This window comes from Zeugodacus cucurbitae, chromosome 5 (assembly GCF_028554725.1).
Source record: "Zeugodacus cucurbitae isolate PBARC_wt_2022May chromosome 5, idZeuCucr1.2, whole genome shotgun sequence".
In the NCBI taxonomy this organism is placed as follows: Eukaryota; Metazoa; Arthropoda; class Insecta; order Diptera; family Tephritidae; genus Zeugodacus; species Zeugodacus cucurbitae.
Genome location: NC_071670.1, coordinates 39,942,349 through 39,967,508, shown reverse-complemented (window position 1 = coordinate 39,967,508; position 25,160 = coordinate 39,942,349). Strand labels below are relative to the sequence as shown.

The window sequence follows — 25,160 nt, the reverse complement described above, 5'->3', positions numbered from 1 at the left end:
GTATGAAAAGGTATGAGTACAACTACTTCTGCATATAGTATACGCGAAAACTATTTAAGTATGCGCGTGGGCTCAAGTAAATACTGACTAATGGCAAACATATCAAACAAAATATACTTGTGTACAAATATTTATACACACTTTTATTGGCATTTAGAAATGCATCCTACTGTGTTTGACTTTAGTGAGTGTACTACATTACAGCAGTGTATATGCTAGCAATTGCCTTATGCCACTCAATGCGCGCATAAAAGCAGGCACATAAACACACACTTGTATATATAGTATATGTATGCATGTGGGTGTGTGTATTTGAGAAATCGCACGAACTGCATGCATTCACGCAAATGCACGCACACCGCCCGCGGTGATATGCGCCTCAGTTGCTGTTGCTGTTTCTTTTTCTTCTACTTTTTCTTCCCTCAATGGACTTTAAAAGCAACGCCTGCATAGAAGTTTCACCGTCGACAGAGGGTAGCAGTGCATAGTGACGTCAAATTCGCCAGTTGCTCTAAGTATGCACCAGTCTCGCCCACACCACCTTTCTATGTACGTATTATAGGTATAACTGTATGTGGGTGTGTTTCATATATGTATATCCGATTTATATATATAAACATTGACTTTATCGTTGACACGCATAACTGCAGGCACTATACTAGTGTGCACTTAAATTTTTTGTAAAGTGCCAATGATAAAAAAAAACCCTAGGTTGACATGCGTGGTAGTTTATTATTTTCAAGTGTTTTAGAATTTTATGTGAAATCGTAAAGATTAACAACACTACATTAACGGTAAACTGAAAGTGTGGCAAATAAAAATTATCCTTATTTCTCTTAATACTTGAAAGTATTAAATAAATCCTGTTTTTTTATTAATCTCATTGCTAAGACTACCGTTTTCATTTTCGTTTTCACAATTCGTTTCGCTTGTATAAAATAATAACGGTACTTCAATAAGTTTTATCTAGATATATCCATGCACGTGTATTTTCGATCTGGAATATAATAACTCCAACAGCTTGTTATCGGCATTAAGCACATTGGCTGTAGTGATGGACGGTGGGGGTGAAACCGCCTACTTATGGGTCAACCATAAACCATAACTATATCTCTACTTGTCCAATATCAGCGAAACATAGTTCATTTCACCATTTCTTTGGCATCGCAATAGTACAATCGGTCCACAGCTACGCCTACTTTCCTTATACCACAATTCACAAAGTCCATCTGATTCGATCACTTCACAATATCAATATAAGTCCAGCACCAGTGATGATAAGATATCAGAACTAAACTTTGCACAAATACCACATTAATAGTTTGGCATCGCTCGAATAAAAATCCGAGGTCGGACTTTATGTTTTCAAGACCCCAGATATCGGACATGGGGACCATTGTGACCATTTTTTTGTACCGAAAAATCGGTAAATCTCCCAGATATTTCAGAGAAGATGTTTTCTTTATAATAGGGTGTCTCTGTACGATGTGCTTTATACCGTATATAAAATTAAATGAACATATAATCATGGATACGATGTAGCTTGGTATCAAAAACAGTTGAAATCGTATTACCCTGTCATAATGTATAATGATTTTCGTATTGATTAACTCCACTGTAAGAGGAATGAATACAAGATCTCCCTAACATAGAATATGATGATATTGTCAATTGGATGATGATATTGCCAATTCGACGCAGAAGAAAACATTGAAAATATATGGTATGTAGATTTTGAATTGCGAAATACAAAAATATACGTCGATTAAAAGAAATTCTTAAGTTATTACGAGTAATTGTTTCAAATGATGACGCTTTATCCGAAAACCACTCAAAATTTATTTGAGATTGTTGTCTAATGCTATTAGAGATTGACCGGACTACATATAAAGGGGTTTTCAACAAGACCGCTACAAAAGAAAAAAAATTTGGGATATCAATGAAATTCTTCATTCCTGTGAAAGTACTTTCGATGCCATTATGTATGGAATTCGATAATCGTACGAAGCTCATTAATCGTCGCTAGCTTGTTGGAATACAAATAGACTTGACGTAACCCCACAGGAAATAGTCGAACGGCGTCAAATCGCACGACCAAGGCGGTTAATTGAGTGGGCCATTTCGTGAGATAACTCGTTCACCAAACTTGGTTTTTAATAAATCGATTGTGACATTCGCTGTGTGGCTTTTGGCGCCGTTCTGTTGGAACCACATATTCTCCAAGTTCATAACATCCAATTCGGACCAAAAATATTCGATTATCATTGAGCGGTAGCGATTCCCATTCACAGTAACGTACATATTTTGATCATCACGGAAGAAGTACGGCCCAATGATGCCGCTTGCCCAAAAACCGTAATTTTTTCGGGATGCAATGGTGACTATGGAGTACTGCCTGACCAATAATACATATTTTGCTTATTGATGAAGACAGACAGTCAGAAATGAGCCGATCATAGATTGGATGTAGCGCTCTTAAAGTTGAGGCCACTGACTCCGAATTTCGGTAGTAAATTTTAATAATTTCGACTCGTTTTTGGATCGTATATCTTTCCATGATGAAATGGCAAGCCTTATTGAAGAGACATATCAAAAGAGCGGGACCTATCGATCTACTTTTGTATAGTCCTTATTGACAGACCCTTTACATACATATATCAGAAAATCAAATAATGAGACTTCATCAACTCATTTCCCTCCTGATAACTAAGTTGTGAGGTCAAAACATCGATTATAAGATTTAGCTTACTATTCAGATATTATTGCAAATTAAACATCTACAAATTATATTATTATATTATAACATATTATTGCAAATTAAACATATCCAGGTTCGACCCTAAAATACCTTATATCCATAAATAGTATGCCTCGAATGCAATAAATATTTCTGATTAAATGTTGGATACCAATAGACTATATTGATGGCGACTTCTATAACTACTGAACCTTGTGAAAATTATGAATTGGGAATATATTCCCGACAGCTTCGATGTTAGCATATATTTTCAAATATTGTCCCTTTTTCAGGGTTTCCGATGAATTCAATGATCGACAAAACATTATAAGAAAATGATCCCAAGCTTTTTATAACTTTCGTTTGGAGACGAAACAAAAATAATGTCGTGGGTTTTAAGCAGTTCTTTCAAAAAAATTTGAAAGCTTGTGCCAAAACACAACAGAAATTACTTTTAGTACAGTTGTCGAATATTAGGAAAACTATATATTACTTATTCATTTCAATTAAATTGTCAAAATATTATGTTTGATGTATATGTAAATAAAGTCAGCGATAGTCTTACGCTTCGCTATTGTTCATGTCAGAAAACATATTTTCAACTTTTTATGCGTTTTTTTATATGTATACGTCTTTGAACTAGTTAGTACATAAGTTGTCGCGAGCAAGGACGCGTGTCAAATATAAGCTGCAGGCAACACGTCAATTCCTTTCACGTTTTATAGTATAAATATATTATATAGTAGTCGATTATTGTATGACCGCTTAATACTCTATTAGTTTGCTTTATACCGCAGAAGTTAAGAGAGAGTGGGGGGCAGACTGGCTGAAAATACGAGTATATGCGCACAGGGGCGGTTTTTGCGCCGTGAGGTTCATTAAGTCGGTCGCTACTTGTGCTAAATTGCCGAGTGACTGCCTAGCCGCGTTGCGAGACGTCATTGTTGTTATTATTCATTCAAAAGTCGGTTGCACGCACCAAAGCTATGACCAAATCCTTTAATTATTTATATGTAAATACATAACATGCGCGCATATACATATATTTAAATATACCGTAATTTAGAGGGAGTATTAAGCGATTTTATAGTATAAAGCTTATTGCTTCAAATACCAATACATGCGAATAACTGTGCATTTGTATGTGACGTTCACTTTGCGCTTTAAGACACAAATTGAAGAATGATGAGCTAATACTCCCACTCATACTCATACCCATACCCATGTATGTATATAATACTCCCGCAGTGCCAAATTATAGTAATCAACTTGACAGTCTCATGCATAATACAGTTGCTGTTCATTATCCTTTTCTTTCTCCGCACTTACATAAGTATATGGCTGTATGCGTATTTTGCCAATTTCCCCACTGGGTACACGACTCACTGGTGTCGTTTGCAATTATTCGCACGACATTTTCGGCTCATGGTTTATTCATGCAACTGGTAATACATTGCTAGGTATGTAAGTACATTTGACATTTCACCTCAATGCCTACATGCAAACAGTGGTTAGCCATGTAATGGAGCCAAATGAATTACACAGTATTATTTTATCTAGAATTCTGGCATATCGGAGATGGTTGCCTTGTTTAGTGTGAAGTTTTAAGCAGAATTTGGGAGACTACTTTGTGTTTTTATACTCTCCCAACATAGTTGCTAAGAGAGTATTATAGCTCTGTTCACATAACGGTTGTTTGTAAGCCATAAAAATAAACAATTTAGATATAGGGTTATATACACAAAATGATCAGGATGAAGAGACGAGTTGAAATCCGGATGTCTGTCTGTCCGTCCGTCCGCTCGTCCAACGGATAACTTGAATAAAAATTAAGATATCTTGATGGAACTTGGTATAAATGTTCCTTGGGACATTGCTATTGAAAATGGGCGAAATTTGATCATTGCCCACAAAATGGCAAAAACTGAACATTTTGTGTCTCAGTACCAAAAATGGTTAAAATCTGTCATAACTTCCTCCAGCTCCCATAAGATATATGGATTATCAAAACTTTCGATGGGCTTTATACCACATACATATATCGGTTAATATGTGAGATATCTTAGCAAAATTAAGTCTTGGATATAGTGTGGTTAGTGAAATCAGTTCAGGAATTACCTCAGCCCTCATATACTACATATGATGATTTTCGTTACTCTATTGGGATTTACATTTAAGTTTCTGCTTCATCGGGGGTTTAAATATATGATTAAGTGAGAGATAGTCAAGCGGTTACCACATTATTTATGAAATGTCAACATTACTGTTATCGCCTTCATATTAGCGATTCTTCCAAAAGTCGAAACACTTCTCTAACTAAATTTTTGGGACAGTCTTTGTCTCTTTCAGCGATTTCTCTAAACGCGATAAATTTTAAATATATTTGAATTATTTTACCATATAAGTTTATCATTTCAGAATCATCAACCATTAGTACATACGCCAAATAGTAATAATAATTCTAGACAATGCTGTTGTATTGATGATAACCCTATGTCTGAGACAAATATGGCCCCATTAGGTTACGTATACGACCCGACCAACTTTCTTGATAACAGAAAGCTGTTGTGAATTTAATTTCATAATCTATTCTTGAAGAATACTTCGGTCACAAAGTACAGAGTGTGATGGATATGTTTATTTAAAGAATATTAACCTCTCTTTCCATAAAAACTTTCATGTTGGCGAAAATTATAACCCTAGGTATCTGAGGTAAAATGGCGCATCACTCATCAAAACATTCAATTAACTGTCTAAATTTCCGACTAAAGACTGTGAATTTGACAAAATTGAATTATCTCAAAACTTAGGCATTCACTTAATTTCATTGGCCCTATTTTAAGAAACAACACTGTAGTAATTTATATATAATAAATATATAAGAAATTAGTAAAACAATTGTTCACTTTTACGCCTTTACGCTCACCTCTACCATATACATACATACTATGTATGGTTATACTATGCAAATTCGACTACAAGTAATATAATTGTGTTCTGTTTTGAGGTCACTCATAACACACACTTCGCATGCAGAAACTCCAATTACAATTTGCCTTCTTACGCGATTTACGAAATGCTCACTTCAAAATACACTTCGTCGGGTGAAATATTAATGGAAATTGCAACAAAGTGCGATGGAAAATTTAGGTGGAGAGTGAGGCTGCAGAGATGACGTTAAACCCCTTCATACGGTGACCTCTCAAAGTACATATGGAAAAGCGTCGGCGGTCGGTTGTTTTCATTTGTATGGTGTACACCTTAATTTAAAGTTATGGGCTTGTTAATTTCCACATTGTTTTGACTGCCCTGTGGGCTCTACCGCAATAACAACTCTTATGAGTTACGAGTGAAATGAGTGTGTTTGTCAACTTGTTGACCTGTCTAATTTATTAATTACGTTTGGGATTTTCTTTCTTGAAGCGCGACGTGACCTGTCAGCTCATTAAATGTCAAAATTAAGTACGACACAGCAATGCATATGCGACATTGTGTCACACTTTTTCAAGCATTATACGAATATATGTATAGTATGTTTGTTTGTGTATATTCGTGCTCGCATTATTTATGAATGCATTTAAGTGCTTGTCAGTGAATACTAATGTGTGTTTAGACTGACTATCAATTCGTTCTCTGAAAATAATAAATGTCAACGACCCAGTATGACATTGGCTCGTGGGATTTGTATAACGGTGAATTTAATATTCGAAGTAATTAGTATTCATACAGGTCATGGCCATTATTAGCACTCTAAATATGTATTGCTTATTTAGGTCGGTTTATTTTTGACCTCTTATAACATGTGACACAAAATACAGTATTTTTGCGTAACTAACGGTTCTTCGCAGCACCAAAAACAATAGACGAGTTGGCTGAGAGATTTGGCATCAATTTCATTTATAAATATATTATTTTGCAAATGAAGAAGTCAATGCGGGTTAGGTTAACTTAGATATTATAGATGTTTCTCACCAGAGGAAACACACGTAGTCTAGGTGATGACAAAAATTGTACCAGGTTATTTAGTTTTAAGAATCGACAAAGCGCCTAGAAGTTGACACAAATTTGCAAAGTTTTTTATTTCTATATCCGCTATTTCGAGAGGATGTACAGAAAAGCGAGATCCTAGAAATGTTGGCTTAGATCTTGCAAAGGAGGGGTATTCCGGACGGAACTATTAAAATGATTCATCCTCCTTCAAGTAACAAACAACAGCCAGCGTCCGGTAAAATTTTGAGTTTGACCGCGTGCATCCCGATAGGACAATGTTAGAACCCCTAAGACTAAGGAAATATTGACTTTACTGAGGGCAATCAGTTCCCTAGATCTCTTGCGATTTACCTTGGACCAGAAGAATTTTACGACATATCCAGATGTTTAGTGCTTGCTCAGTTCAGCTGAAGCCCTTCTATCCAGTAGTAAATTACAAGGGGATAGTGGTGCTACCACTTGTTCCCCTTACAGTGTAGGTGAGACTTACCTACCTCGCTTATCAAGCTCTTCAGTCTAGCCATTTCGTTTGATTTCGATGTGACCAGACACTCAAACTTGTCCGATAGCACTGATAGAGAGGACAGGCAGACGGACTCAAGGCTTGTGCGCCGCTCTGCTATCATGGATGGTCAATTCTATTAAATATGCCGAGACCACCAGCGTTAGGCTAAGCGATATGGTGATGATCCATTAGACTCGGAATGAAGTCGAAGCGCGCGAGGATACTACAGTGCCCAGGCACACACTCCATTGCATACCCAGCCTTCCTGAATCGGAAAGCATTTTCGCGGCCATACACCTTCCGGCTACTGCGTGTACTGTCAAGGGACATGGTCTGATTTCCACTATACATATATTTGGTTCAAATAAGTCAAGTGTCCATTTTTATCCAAAAACAAGTAAGGAAAGGCTTAGTTCGGGTGCAACCGAACATTTTATACTCTCGCAATTTATTTAGAGATTTACCTATATTTTCGGTGAAAAATTACCCTTAGGCACTGAGTTCTTCATGTTTGATATCAGGGGCCTTGAAAAATCATGGTTCGATTTTGACAATTTTTCCACAAGTGATGTCACAGCTCAAATACAGTATTTGTGTAAAGTTTTATCGGTTCCTTATGTATACATTATAAAGTGAACGAATCAGAAGGATTCAAAATTGAGTTATGTGGGAGGTAGGCGTAGTTGTGAACCGATTTCGCCCATATTTCACCAGTGGTGTCAAGAAAATATTATATACCGAATTTCATTGAAATCTGTCGAGTAGTCCTTAAGATATGGTTTTTGACCCATAAGTTGGCGACGTCACGCCCATTTTCCATTTTGTAAAAAAATCTCAGTGCAGCTTCCTTCTGCCATTTCTTATGTAAAATTTGATGTTTTTGACGATTCTAGTGAGTTAGTGAGTTAACGTACTTTTAGTCATATTCAACCTAACCTTTGTATGGGAGGTGGGCGTGGTTATTATCCGATTTCTTTCATTTTTGGACTGTATAAGGAAACGGCTAAAAGAAACGACTGCAGAAAGTTTGGTTTATATAGCTTTATTGGTTTGCAAGATATATACAAAAAACCTATTTGGAGGCGGGGTCACGCCCACTTTTCCAAAAATATTACATTCAAATGTGCCCCTCCCTAATGCGAGCCTATGTTTCAAATTTTATTTTCATAACTGTGTTTTTGGTTATCGCCATTTTGTCGGCGTGGCAGTGGTCCTATTCCGCCCATCTTCGAACTTAACTTTCTTATGGTGCCAAGGTTTCATTAAGATATCTCAATTTTTACTCAAGTTACAGCTTGCACGGATGGACAGACCGACAGACGGACGGACAGACAGACATCCGGATTTGAACTTTACTCGTCACCCTGATCACTTTGGTATATATAACCCCATATCTAACTCGTTTAGTTTTGGGACTTACAAACAACCTTTATGTGGACAAAACTATAATACTCTCTTAGCAACTTTTGTTGCGAGAGTATAAAAAGCAATAAATGTGAAAAATATCTTGCAATCTTTTAATTTTGATTTATAGGAATAGGAATAGAGTTTCGACGTCTCGGAAAAAGGCAACATTTTATACTGTTTTATTTTATCAAATGAAAAATGTTGCATTTATTCGGCCCCATACTCAAGCTATCAAATTGGAGTAATCTGTTAAGAAAGTCTGAACAGAGAACAGAAAGTCCGATTGAGCAGATAAATATGTGTCAAATAGAAGTATTTCAAGAACATCGCCTTCAATAAGTCTTTAATTTGAACTAATTTTTGTTTAGATTTTTAGTATAGTAAATTAATAAGTTATTTGATGAAAATTTAAAATGCTTTTTTTTTCTCATCCACTATTGTTTTGTATCGGTCGAAGATTATCAAAGTTTTATTTGTTTTTGAGCTTTTTTTTTGTTGTAAATAAGATTTGGTTTAATTTTGATTTAAATTCGAAAATAATTATTTACTTTCAATCATTTATCAGTCACCCTGTATTTACAATTGTAAAATAGGATTATTATGCTTGTAGAGATAAAAATAACTTACTCGTTGTATTTGTTGTTCGCACTTTGTTACAATTATAATAATTTATTTCCAACGAATTCGCAAGACGTTGCTGGACGGCGCCTTTCTTTTGTATTGAACGTTTCACTTAAGCACTGCTTTGTATAAACTGCCAACTGCCACAACAATCTTGAACTAGACGCTCAAATTTACGTACCGTTTTACACTAAACAGTTAATTTTCATTAAAAACTTTTGCATTCTTTAACACCCACATTTACGATATACAAATGTGTGTATGTTTGTGTGCTTAGGGGGGACTTCACTGAGCTTTTGATTCTTACAGGAAATTTTAATTGCTGCAATCATGAAACAACACCGTTGCTAACGAAGAAACTGTTGGGGACAATGAAAGCCATTAGTTGTTTTGTTTTTAGTTTTTTGTTTTTTTTTTGTTGTTTTCTTTTTATCTTTTGTTTTAGCACAACACTACTTTTTTAAACTTATCCACACCCGCTGCTGCGCTTACAGCTCACCTTCACCTTACCCACTTTCGTGACATTCGCATATTAGTGAGTGCTGTCAGTCTGCTGTGCTGTGCTACTGTTCATTGTGACAATTCACTTTTGCTATTTTTGTCTATACAAATTGTTTTTGTTGTTGCTGCAACTATTTTTGTTTGAATGTAACTGCAAGACAACGTGAATTTGTGTCAGAATTTATTGTCGAAAGAATTACCCCCACCCCGCCCAATTTAGCGACAGCAGTTGACAGACGACAAACTAAATTTCACTGCAGCGACTGCGGCGGCCAGCCGAAGCATATGTATGTGCAGCGAATGTTATTAAAGGGCGCGTGCATTGTAACGCTCGTAGCAATAGCCGATCGCAACAATTTGCGTCAATTGCACCTACATAGGAGTGTGCAGCGACACACATACATGCACTGACATGCATGCAGCCGCTGCAGGTGAAGGAACGGCAAACAGCGGCGTCGACTGCCGATAGCGGCAGCTGAGCACAGAATTTAACAACAAAGAGCTAATAAATAAAAAAGTATTTTCCTTATTTTGCTGCTAAACGCTGTGCTGTCTATTTAATTCTTCAATTTAATATTTACTTAATTTTTATTATTTTTTGTGAGTGATATTTTCACTTTTGCAAACTCGCTCCATAATTTTCCTAATTTCTTATTTTTACACACTTTCCTCCCACACTTACACTCTATTCAACGAAGCGCCACTAACTGACTACCGATTTAAGGAAATTTCAATAGAAAAAAATTTAATTCACTCCGTATTAAAAATCTGCGCCGCGTCTGTTCGCCTCGATAAATGTGAAAGTACTGAAAGCATTTCAGTTTGGCCCAAAGTGTAAAGGCAAAAGCAAAATCAAAAGCGCTAAGAGGCGACCAACGCATTCGGCGATGTTGTCTTCGTCGGCGTTGTAGTTGTCGTTGTCGTTGCCATTGTCATTGTTGCCGTTGTTGTTGTTGTTGTTGCACATCTACAAACATATGCAACACACACACATTCGTATGCGCCTGATTTGTTCCGTTATATGTAGTGTTGTTGTAAAGAAAAACACAAATGAAAAACTTTAGTGAAATTCACATTCACCTACTAACCCAGACCGGGTTGGTGGCCGAAATGAAGGCAGTAGCATAAGCGACGACAATAGCCGAATGCCGACTCCGTCGTTAGCAAAGTACGTACGGGCAATTAAAGTGTGATGAGTCCCCTTTTGCTCACGTCATTTTCGTACACACTTCAAAAGCACACACACACACATGCTTATGTGATTCTCCTTTTTGCCACAATGAATCTAAAATAATCCTTATTTAACTTCGCAATTTCGAAACAAAAACAATCGGAAATACGAGGTTGTGCGTATGTGTTTGTATGTATCGCTGTATGCATGGCGAAAGTAACGCACACACACCTACACTTAATTGTAGTTGTTTCAGTGTGTACATGTTTTGCGCTGGGATAGGTCAAAAGGGCATGCGGGTTTCCGTTAACGCCGACCTGTCATTCACCAGCCGTTCCACTAGTCTAACACACTCTTTTATTGTGTGTGCTTTAATAACCCTTTAGGGATTTGAACTACATAGTAGTTGGATACAATGCATTTAATTCATCAACTTTGTAGAAACTCTCTGGCGATACTGTTAGCAGTTCAGTAGCGTTTGTAATGAAGCGATTATATCAAATATCAATAGTAATTTTACATTGCGTCTTCGATTCGTTTGTTCAATGTTCGTTATGTTTGGGCTGAGCTTTCTCTCTTAGAAAACAACAACAAAGTAGCGTATAATGTGAAGGATAGTTGAGAGTCACAATCTTTTCATAGCTTTCAGTTTTAATCTTGGGGGAACTTGTGGGAATGTCGAATCATCTTTGAAGATGTTCTATCCATATTATGAAGACCTGGCGAATAAAACCGTTAAAATGGCGACCGTTAAATTGGTGTTAAAATCTTCAATAAAGCTTTTATCGGTTAATAAATTGATATTAAACTTAAGAAAGCTATGTAGATACTAAAAAATAACACGAAAGACACTATCATTTACAGAACAAGGGCCACGGGTGTGGTGCAAAATCTTTTATTGATGAAGTGTATTTTTAGATAACTGTGGATCTGTTGAATACAATATAAAAAACTGATGACGAATCCTGTGTAGGTTTTTCAAAATTCAAAATGGCGAATTAGTACGATATGTCCACTATATTGGTTCGTCAAACTCGTAATCAGCGACCCCGAGAACCCCAGAGTAACGAGTTTTAAGCGATTTCGATACATTTTTCAAAAAAGCGTACGCCATATTGAATTTTGAAAAACCGCCACCAGATTCGTAATTAACGACTCCGAAAACCTTCGAGTAATGAGTTTCAAGCGATTCCTATGAATTAGAAAAATCGCTGTCTGCCGTATTGATTTACTGGGGTTATGTCAAAATCTTGATCTAATGGGGTTAAATGGACCTCGGACCTCATAAGCTACACATATGAAGATACCCAGGTCATAAAAACTGTTTTTGTGTAACACAGCCACACATGGTTAGTATCTGAATCTGATAAAACTTTATTGGAGGCCATATTGGAAAACCCTTCACAAAGGCAGTATTGGGATCTATATAAGTTTTATTCGCTTGACGTTTCTTTTATCAGCATTTTTTCAGCAATAGAATGTTGTGGAGGCGAAAAGTAGTGTTGGATATAAATGAGGATCCATTTTAGCTTGCCTTGCCGTGAGAGCTATCCATCTTCCAGGAGTGTGAGATAGAACGATTTTAGGAAATGTATATAGAGCTACATACAAATGTTAGCGGGTTTCAATATTCAAAATTTTAATGAAGAAAATAGAGAAAAAAACAAAAAAGCATGAGGAAAATTGTTGCCGTGGAGTTGTAATTAATTGCATTGACTTTTCGAATGGTCTTTGAACGAAAAAAGAACTCATTTATGTCAAAAAATGTTTTAAAATAATTCCTGCCAGCAAGCCTTTTTAGTCGATATCACATTTACTTATTTACCATAGTATCCTGCATTGAGACACAGCATAGATATAAATAAAACATGTAACTACATAAATATATGTACATATGTGCGTAAGGCTACTACTAACACAATTGTGGAGTGTGTGTGTGTGTACTTTGTTGTGTTTGGTCATGTCCTGACAATTTTCCAAAGTACCACTTCTCATTAATGTCAAAGAAACTGAGTTTTCCTGTTTATATGAATGAAATGTATGTATGTATGTGATTCGAGCGCTTTTAGGCTCTACTTATATTTGTTGTTGCAGTTATGTGTGTGTGTGTATGTGCATGTTGTTGAGTAAAATTAGAGACAAAGTGAACTTATTTATTATGTTAACCACTTATAAATATGAATGAAATGAAAAGCTTGTTTTGCGTAGTTTGATTGGCGCTTATCTCTCAATTACTTGTTTATGTCGCTTCTACCTACATACATACATACATATAAATGAAATTCCACAAATTCCATATGCTCTAAATGCGCCAAAGAATAATACTTCAAACAATAAATAATCTAAACAATTATTTAAAGAACTATCAAGTAGAAAGTGGAGAAATTTACTATAAAATAAATAAGGAAGGGAGCGTCACCGAACGTTTTATACTCTCGCAAGTTATTTATTTATTGGCATGAAACTAACACACAATTCAACCCATATGTTCGGCATAAAGCCCACTAGAATAACGAGATCATCACACAGTGGAACTACTCTAACTCGAATCACCATAAACCACAAAAAAACTTCCAGTTAGAAAGAAATTTAACTTTTTATACTCTCGCAACAAATGTTGCTAAAGAGAGTATTACACACAGAGAGTATATCACATAACGGTTGTTTGTAACACCCAAAACTAAACGAGTTGGATATGGAGTTCAAATCCAAATGTCTGTCTGTCCGTCCGTCCGTCTGTGCAAGCTGTAACTTGAGTAAAAATTAAGATATCTTGATGAAACTTGGCACACTTATTTCTTGGCCCCATAGGAAGGTTGCTTTCAAAAATGAGCAAAACCATTGCCACGCCCACAAAATGGCGAAAACCGAAAACACATAAAGTGCCATAACTAAGCCATAAATAAAGCTATGGAAATAAAATTTGGTCTGAAGGATCTCACTATAAAGGCGCATATTTGGATGTAATTTTTTAGGGGATCATCATCACTTTATTTATGGATTAGTTATAATATTTTAAAGATTTTCGGTTCCATTTACGAAGGCAACGGATCCGGATTTCAAATCTTACTCACACACTCTTATAATTTTGGCATATACAACTCTATATCTAACTCGTATAGTTTTAGGACTTACAAACAACCGTTAGGTGAACAAAGGTTAGGTTAGGTTAGGTTAATGGGTAGATCTCAACAGATGCAGAAAATCTCACGTAGACAGATTCGACTGCTCATTGTGACACCCTGAAAACACCTAACGGATCACTTGTACCCTTATGATGCACAAGCGCTATAATAAAGTTCAGCCACTTCGCTGGGTTCATCGGAAATATGCCTACCGAGGTGCCTACCTAAATTTGGCGAATGCTGGACATTGAATGAGGAAGTGCTTCGATTCCTCTTCGCCTTCCTCTAAACAGCTTTGGCAATTAGCGTCTGACTTAATCCCTAGCCTCACCGCGTGTGTTTTTATTAGGAAATGACCAGTAAGCACATCACTGTGGGCCAGAAAGACCTCGTTACTGCGCAGGTGCTGGTTGTTCTCCAACGTTTGGCGGACTTACTCGAAGACAGTGTGTCCAGCGCTCTGGCGCAAGTGAATCACGGACAGCCCACACGTTTCTACTCCGGCGCCAATGTTGTTAGGGTACCCACTCTTGAAAGCTGATCCGCCTTGCAGTTTCCAGCGATTCCGCGAGCGTATTATCATCTGATGTTAATTGAGAACTTCCGATAAAAAACTATTATACTCTCTTTGTTACTTGTTGCGAGAATATAATTAAACCCTAACAGTTTAAATGCATCTCCAAAAACCAGAAAGATTTTTAGAAATTAAATTTTTATTCAAATGTTTTTCCAATGACTATAATCCTTACGAATCGCGAGCTCTTTGTCCCATTTTCTTGAAATTTTGCCGATTTTTTCACTTATTTGGGGAAAGATCGTCAATCCGATTAGACTTTAGATTGAGGATCTTCCAATATTTTGAATAATATTCAGTGGCAGCGTTGTTAATTGGTTTCACGATTGTCAATATGGTAGCACTAATCAGCTGTGAAATTTGGGACAAGCTACGCTATGCGCAAACAAAAACATTTTTGATTTGAAAATCAGTTGGGAAATTTAATTGTGAAAAAGAAATGGAAAGGTAAACAAATTTCATTTATTTATTTTTATATAGTCTCAATTTGTCTATCACACACTGCAGATACTTCAAAACAATAGAGAAGCCAAAAACATCCATTAAATCTGATGAAAACATAGATCGGTAAGTAAAGATAGCAATCGTATACATCTTCCTGTTGCTCAACGAATTTTTATTAGTGATGACTATGTTGGCAGGATCAAGAAAAGAAAATTTCGGCCAGAATGGCTATGCCAGTTTGACTGGTTGCAGAGTAAAGATGGTGCCGCATATTGTATTGCATGTGATAAACCATTGCAGAACCATCTCGCACATCTCTCTCGACATGCCGGCAATCAAGTTCACAACTCTAACGTGGAAAGAAAAAACAGCCAATTAAAGATGGATCGTTTCGAAAACAAAGAATGTGAAAAGTTGCAAAAACCAGTGCACGATTCGCAAAGTGAGTGTTGCCCAGATAGCAATATAGCAGAAAGAATAAAGTGCCGCAATAGTATCCATCTTTCTGTTGCTCATCGAAAATTTATTTGTGATGACTATGTTGGCAAAATCAAGAAAAGAAAATTTCGGCCGGAATGGCTAGGCCAGTTTGACTGGCTGCAGAGTAAAGAAGGTTTCGCCTATTGTATTGTATGTGATAAACCATTGCAGAACCATTTCGCACATCTCTCTCGACATGCCGCCAATCAATTACACAACTCCAACGCGGAAAGAAAAAACAGACAATTAAGGATGGATCGTTTCGAAAACGAAGACAGTGAAAAGTTGCAAAAACCAGTGCACGATTTACTAAGTGAGTGTTGCCCAGATAGCAATGTAACTAAGACAGCAGTGTTGACGGAGAAACTAAGTAAAAAAGTGAAGAACACTGTGAGCGATTTAGGAACGAGAAAGTTTTCTTTGGTGGTGGACGAAACGACGGATCTAGCATGCAAAAAGGCCTTGGTGCCAAAAAGGCCTATAATGCATGTGTACAATTTATGTCGCATTTGTCTCACAGAGGATAGCAGCACAAGCAAAATGCAGCCTTTGTTCGAAACGGAAGATGGTGGCACAAGTAACGAGATTGTGCAGCGGATAGAAATTTGTGGAGGAATAGTCGTAAGAATTATACGATAATTATAATTATAAATTTTCATATTCGTTTTATATCTGCAGTTAAAGCGCCACAAAGAGATTCCCAACGTGATTTGCGTACAGTGTCTAGAAAAGTTGGAAGTTTCATATAAGTTCCACACCATGTGTCAAGCGAGCGAGCATGCGCTTTTGGATGCTATAGTACAGGTAATATAAAACGATTAAATGTTTAATTAAATCGATTTTATAAGTTTTGCATTATTCAGTCGGAAATGAAGACACAACCAAAAGACTATGAGGACGCTGAAATCATATCAACACATGAAGATGAAAATGAGGATGAAATGCACTGTGATATGCATACAGAATTTATTGCTTTGGAAGATATAACGGAAACGTTTGGAGAAGAAGTGCTTGAATCTGATATGGAGCCAGAAAAGGTTGAGGTATTTATTGAATACACTGACCGAATGAATGAATATTTCGAAGAAGAATTGCCAAAATCCATAATTAAGAAGACTGTAATACAAAGGCAGCCAGTAACCAACCAAAATTCAGGTGGTAAACGTGGACTACCAAAAACAAAACGGGAGGCGATATCAGTAAAATCGGAATTGCATAGTGGTAATGAAACGAATCGAGGTAGAAAAAAGAAGAAAGAACCAGAAATTGCAAGTATAATGTGTGAGATATGCGGGAACACATATACCAAGCTTAATTTGTTAAAAATGCATATGCGGCGTCATATGGGCAAAAAGCCCTTCGAATGCGAGTAAGTGCAGCACATTAATTTTAATATAATAATGATTTAAATATTTAATGTGTTAATTTTTCATAGAATTTGTGGTAAAACTTTTACTTGCCATTCTGAAGTTGGTCGTCATATGCGTGTGCATACTGGAGAAAAGCCGTACACTTGTAAATACTGTGACCGAAGCTTTTCTGATTGGAGTACAAATGCACAACATGAAAGGTTAGTTTCAAATAATTTTCAAAAATCTAGTGTTATTATATCTATAAATTTTAAATAGAATACATAGGAATGAACGTCCGTTCACTTGTCAGACATGCGGCAAATCGTTCACTTATTCTACTGTGTTGAAAAATCATATGTTAACTCACACCGGCGAAAAACCATTCCCGTAAGTGTTTTTTTTTTTACTATAAATATTTCAAAATTTAAAAATTAAAAAAATAATAATTTGGTTTAATTCATCATTTTCAGTTGTATACCATGTAATAAGACATTTTCACGTAAAGATCTATTGGATCAACACATTGCGACCATAAGACATCAGCAAACAGTCAGAAATCTTGGTACGACGGACTTGAAAGTGTAACATATGCTAGAAGAAGACGAGCCTAAACAGCATGTCATCAAACAATTCAAACAGTTAGCTCTACGAATATGAAAGTTGAACATTTGTTACAACAAATTAATACTATAGAGCACATTACAACGATGACACATCATCAAGCTGCCAGAAATCTTTCTATTTCCCATATGATAGAGGAATGCATTGAGATTAAATCTGTGAAAGGCATATTGAAGAGGTGGATGAGAATGTTGTTCATCAAGATACCAAAGTATATATTAATACATCATCATTTGATCATTACACTTGAATACCAATATATACATAAATAAAATGTACTTTTAAGCAAATATATATCTAGTATGAAAAAATGTATAAATAGCGGTAATGATCTCCTAGCATATAAAATAATTTTATAATTAAATAACTGGATTAAAATAAATGAAGTTGTATGGTAGCTCTCCCGCAATTTTATTGACGGAAAAAATCTTAATACTCTAATTCCTCTATCAACGATGAGATAAGTTTGGCATTGGAAAGATTTATTGCAAAACGAACTATAAAAAATGGTAATTAACAAGTAAGAAAAGGCTAAGTTCGGTGCAACCACTTTATACTCTCGCAATTTATTTATTAATATAACACACAATTTGACCCATATATTCGGCATAAAGTAAAATAGAAAAACGAAAATCATTATACATAGTATATGTATGAGGGCTGAGGTAATTGATGAACCGATTTCACTCATTTTCACCACCAACATACATTAAACCTTAGACTATATGCGCATTTAATTTGGCTAACATATCTCACATATTAACCGATTTATAAGGTAAGAAGCCCATCGTATTTTTGAAATTCCTATAATTAGGTATATGGGAGCTGGAGAAGTTGTGACCCGATTTTAACCATTTTTGGTACAGAGACACACTATTAGAAGACAAATATTTCCTCTGAATTAAATTAAGATATCAGAGAGATTTACCGATATTTTCTATGAAAAATTACCTTAAGGCACTGAGTTCGATATCTGGGGCATTGAAAAGATATCCGATTTCGAAAATGTTTTCACAAGTGATGTCACATATCATATACAGTATTTGCGCAAAGTTTTATTCCGCTAACTTCAATGGTTCCTTATGTATATATTATAAAGTGAAAGAATGAGACGAAATTCAAAACTGAGTTATATGGGAAGTAGTCGTGGTTGTGAACCGATTTCATAGATTTTACATTTCAGGGTGTAAAGAAAATTTTATGAACCGAATTTCATTGAAATCGGTCGAGTGTTTCTAAGATATGGTTTTTGACACATAAGTGGGCGACGCCACGCCTATTTTCCATTTTGTGAGTGCAGCTTACTTCTGATATTTCTTCTGGAAAATTTAGTGTTTCTGATGTTTTTCGTTAATGAGTTAAAGCACTTTTAGTAATTTTCAACCTAACCTTGTATGGGAGGTGGGGTGGTTGTTATCTGATTCCACGCCCACTTCCCCAACAAAGTTACATCTAAATATGCCCCTTCCTAGTGCGATACCTTGCACCAAATTTTACTTGTATAACATTATTTGTAGCTTAGTTATGACACTTTATGTGTTTTCGGTTTTCGCCATTTTGTGGGCGTGGCAGTGGATCGATTTCGCCAATTTTCAATAGCAAAGATATCTTAATTTAGACTGAACTTATCCATGGCACGGACGGTCGGACGGACAGACAGGCATTCGGATTTTGACTCGTCTCGTCACCCTGATATATATAATCCTATATCTAACTCGTTTAGTTTTATGACTTACAAACAACCGTTATACGAACAAAACTATAATAATCTCTAAGCAAGATTTGTTGCGAGAGTATAAAAATAATGAAGAAAAGGACTCGGATAATTGGGGCTCTATACGTATTCTCAAAGTGATAATATCGCGTCCATCAGCCCTGGAACACTATTAAGGTTTCTTAACATGACGGGGTTAGATGGTATTCTGTGATGCACACATTTCTGCATACTCAACTTAAAAATCGTGTTTTTTGAGTTATGACACTATTCATGTAAATGAACGTAATCTCTTCCATTTATTTTATTTACACACTCACCCGCCCGCTTCGATTTCGTATTAGGTTTGGTCCATTTAGAAAAAAAGTCAAACGGCAACCGTGATTAAGCAAGCAGTAACAGTATGTGAGAGAGTAAGAGTGAAAGCGAGAGAGAGTAAACTTCAAAGCGTAGCATACTTATAGGGGTTGGAACCTTTGTTATTATTTATTTACAAAAGTTGTTATGCGCTATTTAAAGCGTTTTAAGCATTTGTATTAAATAAAACTTGATTACTATGATTAAGTAAACAAAAATAAAATTTGATAAACAATATAAGTTTAATATTACATACCATATAATGCAACACTAAAAGATGTAATACTCCAGTAAACTGAGTGAAAGTTATTGTAAGAGCAAAACACGCTGTGCAACAAATTATTTACATGCAACCGCTCTCACAGGACTCGCTCACTCTTTTGCCATATCAAGTATACAGACATTACTCAAACTCACAGTTACAAGTTCCTTACTGAGCAGTGCGGCAGTACGTCAAATTTTTTACTGCTATTACTTTTTCTAATAAAGGCAAAGACAAATCTAAAAATATTCAAATAAAAGCATAAACTTAAAAAAATAGTAAGTTAAGTGAAATATTAAATCCTTTTTGGAATAAATTTTACTAAAAGTAGTGCTTGAAATGTGAATTGAAAGCTTGTATATTTGTGCCGTTAACTTGACTGATTTTCCGATCGATATTTTACGGTGTAATAGTGTTTTTGGGTACAACAGTTTTAATTGATTTGATTGATTGACAAGTGAAAAAGTGTTTTTGGTTAAAGTTCGCAAATTATTGCAACTTTGCAATAAAAATAGATATTTGAAAGTAATAGCATTTGCTTTTTCTTGTTTTTTAACAGTCCAAGATGTTTGGTTTCTGCGTTGGCATTTGCAAATATGAGATACCACCCCCTGACACCATACTATCGATGCCACCACCACCTTTACCGTCATTTTTGTTGCCGAACATTGCCACTGCAGCAGCGCTTGTGGCAACCAATGACACCAATCCATGCTATGCGCCCTCACTGTGTAACCCCCATCCAAATCCAAACGAAGGCGAGGGCATTGAATTCGTCGAATTGACTGGCAACGATTCGAAAGTTTTGGAGAACACTTGGGTTTTAGGACTCATATCGTGTTCGGTTGGTGTAATCATTTTAGGTGGACTCTTTGCGTTCATAGTGTTGAAGTGCAGAAAGTGAGTACAAGCGTGAAATAAACCAAGTATATTTTATTACCTTTTTTATTCTGCTTACAGAACACTATTCTCCAGCTGCAATTTGTCTTATCATGATTCGAATATTAAACAGAGTGGCATGAAATCGTTGGGTGAAACTTCAAATAAGGCAAAACCTTTTACAGCTGGTGGTATATTGTATCCCGTTACTACGACCAATAATCGTGACACTTTACAATCGCAGTTGGCCAATGATAGTCGCTTACTTTGGGCCACATTAACACCACATGGCACACGACACTTCATTTCGGATTATCCCGTGGGTAATGGTAATGGAAATGGAAATATTGTGCAGGATGGTCACTATGAGATTGTGGACTATCGTACTAAAGTGCAGACTCCCACTTATCGTGAATATACGAAACGTGTGCCGGTTAAGGTAAGACAAAAGAAGCTATCTCATGATGGAAGCAATCCTAAAAGTATGCTTAGTTCGAAATCAAAAATGTTAGATAAAGGTAGAGGTAGCGTCGAGTGCATGATCAAATGTTATTAAATTTTATCTAATCTAATATTTCTATACTCTCGCAACAAGTTTCGAAGAGAGTATACTAGTTTTGTTCCCGTAACGATTGGTTGTAAGTCCTAAAACTAAACGAGTTAGATATAGGGTTATATATGTATATCAAAATGATCAGGATGAAGAGTAAAGTTCCGGATGTCTGTCTGTCCGTCTGTGCAAGCTGTAACTCGAGTAAAAATTTAGATATCCTGATAAAAAGTAAAATTTATTACAAAGTATCGCACTAGGGAAGGGCATATATGAATATTTTGGGGAAAGATGGCGTGGTCCCACCGCTTATTAAGTTTTTGTACATATCTTTTTTTGTACATATATGAATATTTTGGGGAAAGATGGCGTGGTCCCACCGCTTATTAAGTTTTTGTACATATCTCGTAAAGTACTAAAGCTAGAACACCGAAACTCTCTACAATCGTGTCCTTCAGGCACTTCCTTATACACTCAGAAAATGGAGGAAATTGGATTATAACCATGGCTACCTCCCATACAAAGGTTATATTGAAAATTACTAAAAATGCTTTAAATCAGTAGGGAAAAACACCAGGAACCTTAAAGATGGTACAGAACGGCTGCACAAAATACACAATTTTAAATGGATGTGGCTCCGACTAGTTTTCAAGGCCCCATATATCGAACATGCAAACCTAAATGTTTATATTAAATTGTTTACCGAAAATATAGGTAAGAGGGAATATTTTTCTTCTAATAATATATCTCTGTGTCAAGAATGAGTGAAATCGGGTCATAGCTTCCCCTAGCACCCATATACCTAATATTAATATGCCGAATATATGGGTCAACTTGTGTATTATATTAATAAAATTAAATAAATAAATTGCAAGAGTATAAAATGTTTGGTTACACCCGAACTTGGCCCTTCCTTACTTGTTTTTTACCATAACTAATTAATTGCAATTTCCAGTCCTTCGACAACAGCGGCTTCGTCGACTATGACTACGAAGATCCCACACCTCTAATGGACTCCTATCATGACGATTTGGACTCTGGCTATCAGGAGCCACAAGAAGTACTACACACCCTACAACGTGTCTCACCACGTCCCGTCGTGTCATCACCAACACGTATTGATAATCCGAATATGGCACCACTCAACTACTATCCATCACATCGTTCCAATCATCACTTGAACACCAATACACTACAATCGAATCACTCACAGGCCACTTTAAATCGCAAAGCAACAATGACACGTCGCATAAGTGATGCTTCAATCTATGGACCAGCTGCCGGTACAACACAGTGAAGTGTAAACAATGAAATTACATACCTTGTGTAGTGGTGAACCGCAGTGCAACATAGGCGGTAGAGTGTGAAGAAAAAACAATGTTTCAAGTATAAATCGTGGCTTCTGTTATTAAAAAAAAAGCGAAAATAACATAAATGAAATGTTAAATTTGTGTCATAATACAATATACACGTACAACGAAGCGCGAGTTGGTGTTCGAGACGAGTCAGAAATTGGGTCTCAAGTGTATTACTTTGAGGTTATATGGGACTTGATGTTTGAAAAATATTAACAAATGTGTTTTTTATAGCGAATCAAAGCAAAATATGAAAGCAAATCAAAATCTCAAAGCATTTCAATATCATTAATATGGAAGATTCATACTTGTGTAGGGCTATATATGTACTCTTACACATACATATATATATCACATGGAAGCAATATTATCGTAAAAATCTACTAAACTTGCATAACTCATTGTAACATTGCATTTAAAAAACTAAATTACTACTACTGCAGAAAATACTAATGAAACACTCATAAAAATATGTATAAATTCATAGTGCATCCGTAAAAAGATGTAAATATACATACGCAATACTTGAATTGAACTATATAATACGCGTATCATTCATGGCAAATATAACTAAATTAATTATAAAATTAGGCTTACGCTTTAACATATTCGTATGCATATTTTATGTGAGCAAACGCTAGATGCATATTATATATAAGAAAATTTAACTATTAAAAAATAATAATATTTTAAAAATAGTTAAGCAAATATATAAAGACATTCAGTGTAAAAGTGCAACAATAGTTATGCTTGTCATGCGCTATTATTAACAAGTTGGTAAAAACAAAATAGCACTACAATACAACATAAATATGGGTCAAGCATTTCAACACTGAACATTTTTAATATAACCTAAAACATTACTATTAATATTATTTGTATTGAAAAATAATAAAATAGCATAAGTCACTAAGAAAAAATTCCGTAAGCGAATTGATTAATTATATGTATTAAGACTAATATTATTATGCGTATATAAGCATTTCAAATAATTAAAAAAAATGACGGCTTTCAACTGATCTCTTTACTCATAAGAATAAAAAAAAATAATATGGCATTGAAAAACAAAGCTTGAACGAAAAAACACTGCAGTGAAACTAAAGACCAACACTCAAACTAAATAATAAAATATATTAATGCAAATACTCACACTCTAATATTCCTACACATTCAAACACTCAAACACTACAGTCACAACATTAATTCCTAAAAAACACATTTCATAAATCTATACTATATAATATTTGGCACACATGTGTCGATATTTGTATACAAAAATACAAGCATACTGAATTTAAACTTGTTTGTATAAGCTTTAAATATTAAACACATTTAATTTAACTTGTAACTGTGAGTTGTGTTATTTTTACAGTTTACTAAAAGAAGTAATTACAATAGCAATAGTTAATGCTCAATCTGTGTATTTATCGATATTTTATTTTGTTGAACTTTATAACATATATTTCAATGGAAATTAGAAAGTTAAGGTCATACTAGTCAGTAAAATATATATAAATTACTTGTATTTCATGTCTACGGTTTAATGTACTTATATGTTGTATCGCTATATTCCTATTTATACTGGACATATTATAAATAATTTTCATTTAATCCAAGATGATTTTAATAAACTGTGGAAACTTAAAAAATACACTTAACCTCTTTAAGGCTTTTGTCACTTTTTGGGCATATAATTTCATATGCCAAGGACAATCAGTTCATAATCACTTCAAATTAAAATTTAGGCCATGCGATAAGGTGGGGCTTCTGGCTTAACTTGTGGAGGAAAAAATTAATTTTCTTATACTTGAATACCTGACTACCACAATTTGTTGAGCCACGGCCTTCCGCTTCAGGCAATGACAAGCATTGAACAGTACTAAAGTCCACCTGTCATTTGAAAGGTTGCTTTGAATGGGATCTTCCATATACATATATTTTCTATATATTTGCAATTAAACTATCACAAATTGTAATGAAAAACCCTCTTTGCAGCTGTGCGCAATGCATAAGCATCCTGTTATAAATTATTATTCACTTACATACATGTTAGGTTAACCATCTGTATTTGTATGAAAATTTGGCAAAATGTCTGCTCGTTGTTGAGCGTCAGTAGAAATCCTCGAAATTGTTGATAGCTCAGCGCCGGATGATTATAATTTCATATCACACTCACTCTGATATGTACACTGAATTGATTAAAAGTTATTTCACAATATTTAACTTTCTAAATTATATATAATTTGAATTTATAAAAATCTACACCGGAACTGCGTTAGTAAACGTTTGCCAATTGATGCGTTCAGTGCGGGAAAATAATGACACGTTGCTACTAATATGGCGATCACACATTAAACATTCGTACACACAATTATTTTAAAGTCTTTTAGCACAGTAAATGTAGTACTAATTAGACACAAAAAACTGACATAATCAATATTTTGTTAAGAACTAATAAAAAAATGTGAACAAACTTTACAATTAAATAATAAAAGTAATTAATACAGGTTTCTCA

At 35.3% G+C, this 25,160-nt stretch overlaps 3 protein-coding genes across 6 annotated transcripts in view; 2 read left to right on the top strand and 1 right to left on the bottom strand.

The window, feature by feature from the left end:
- The window catches only part of LOC105215524 (potassium channel subfamily K member 1), a 39,615-nt gene extending 14,893 nt beyond the window's left edge, over positions 1-24,722 (bottom strand). Inside the window, exons 1-2 of one of the 4 annotated variants that reach the window (XM_011189478.3) lie at positions 10,444-10,590; positions 9,267-9,619 (exon numbers count right to left, since the gene is read on the bottom strand). Coding sequence is in view for 1 of the 4 variants with exons in the window: in XM_054232098.1 (XP_054088073.1) it covers positions 24,688-24,707 (20 nt within the window). In the remaining 3 variants the exon portion in view is untranslated. Of the gene's footprint in view, positions 1-9,266; positions 9,620-10,443; positions 10,591-24,687 lie in introns of those variants that run through there. The other 3 variants (XM_054232099.1, XM_054232098.1, XM_029042437.2) reach the window with 3 other exon arrangements.
- On the top strand, positions 14,940-17,925 carry LOC105215523 (zinc finger protein 112). The gene is made up of 8 exons (XM_054232097.1): positions 14,940-15,078; positions 15,139-15,198; positions 15,255-16,176; positions 16,234-16,359; positions 16,419-16,924; positions 16,991-17,125; positions 17,184-17,294; positions 17,378-17,925. Exons 1-8 carry the CDS (start codon positions 15,071-15,073, stop codon positions 17,490-17,492), a joined length of 1,983 nt encoding a protein of 660 aa, XP_054088072.1. The 5' UTR covers positions 14,940-15,070; the 3' UTR covers positions 17,493-17,925.
- On the top strand, positions 19,999-23,117 carry LOC105215522 (uncharacterized). Its single transcript, XM_011189475.3, has 4 exons — positions 19,999-20,139; positions 20,421-20,761; positions 20,822-21,179; positions 22,246-23,117. The coding sequence occupies exons 2-4, from the start codon at positions 20,427-20,429 to the stop codon at positions 22,585-22,587; spliced, it is 1,035 nt and encodes a 344-aa protein (XP_011187777.2). The 5' UTR covers positions 19,999-20,139; positions 20,421-20,426; the 3' UTR covers positions 22,588-23,117.
- Positions 24,723-25,160: the final 438 nt, after the last annotated feature.

What these genes read in the sequence shown, in the direction of transcription:
- LOC105215523 (XM_054232097.1), top strand. An exon ending in AAAAAGCCCTTCGAATGCGA is followed by an intron (nt 16,925 to 16,990) that starts GTAAGTGCAGCA and finishes AATTTTTCATAG; the next exon opens with AATTTGTGGTAAAACTTTTA. An exon ending in ACAAATGCACAACATGAAAG is followed by an intron (nt 17,126 to 17,183) that starts GTTAGTTTCAAA and finishes AATTTTAAATAG; the next exon opens with AATACATAGGAATGAACGTC.
- LOC105215522 (XM_011189475.3), top strand. Translation starts at nt 20,427, where the DNA reads ATGTTTGGTTTCTGCGTTGGCATTTGCAAATATGAGATACCACCCCCT. An exon ending in ATAGTGTTGAAGTGCAGAAA is followed by an intron (nt 20,762 to 20,821) that starts GTGAGTACAAGC and finishes TTCTGCTTACAG; the next exon opens with AACACTATTCTCCAGCTGCA. An exon ending in CGAAACGTGTGCCGGTTAAG is followed by an intron (nt 21,180 to 22,245) that starts GTAAGACAAAAG and finishes TGCAATTTCCAG; the next exon opens with TCCTTCGACAACAGCGGCTT.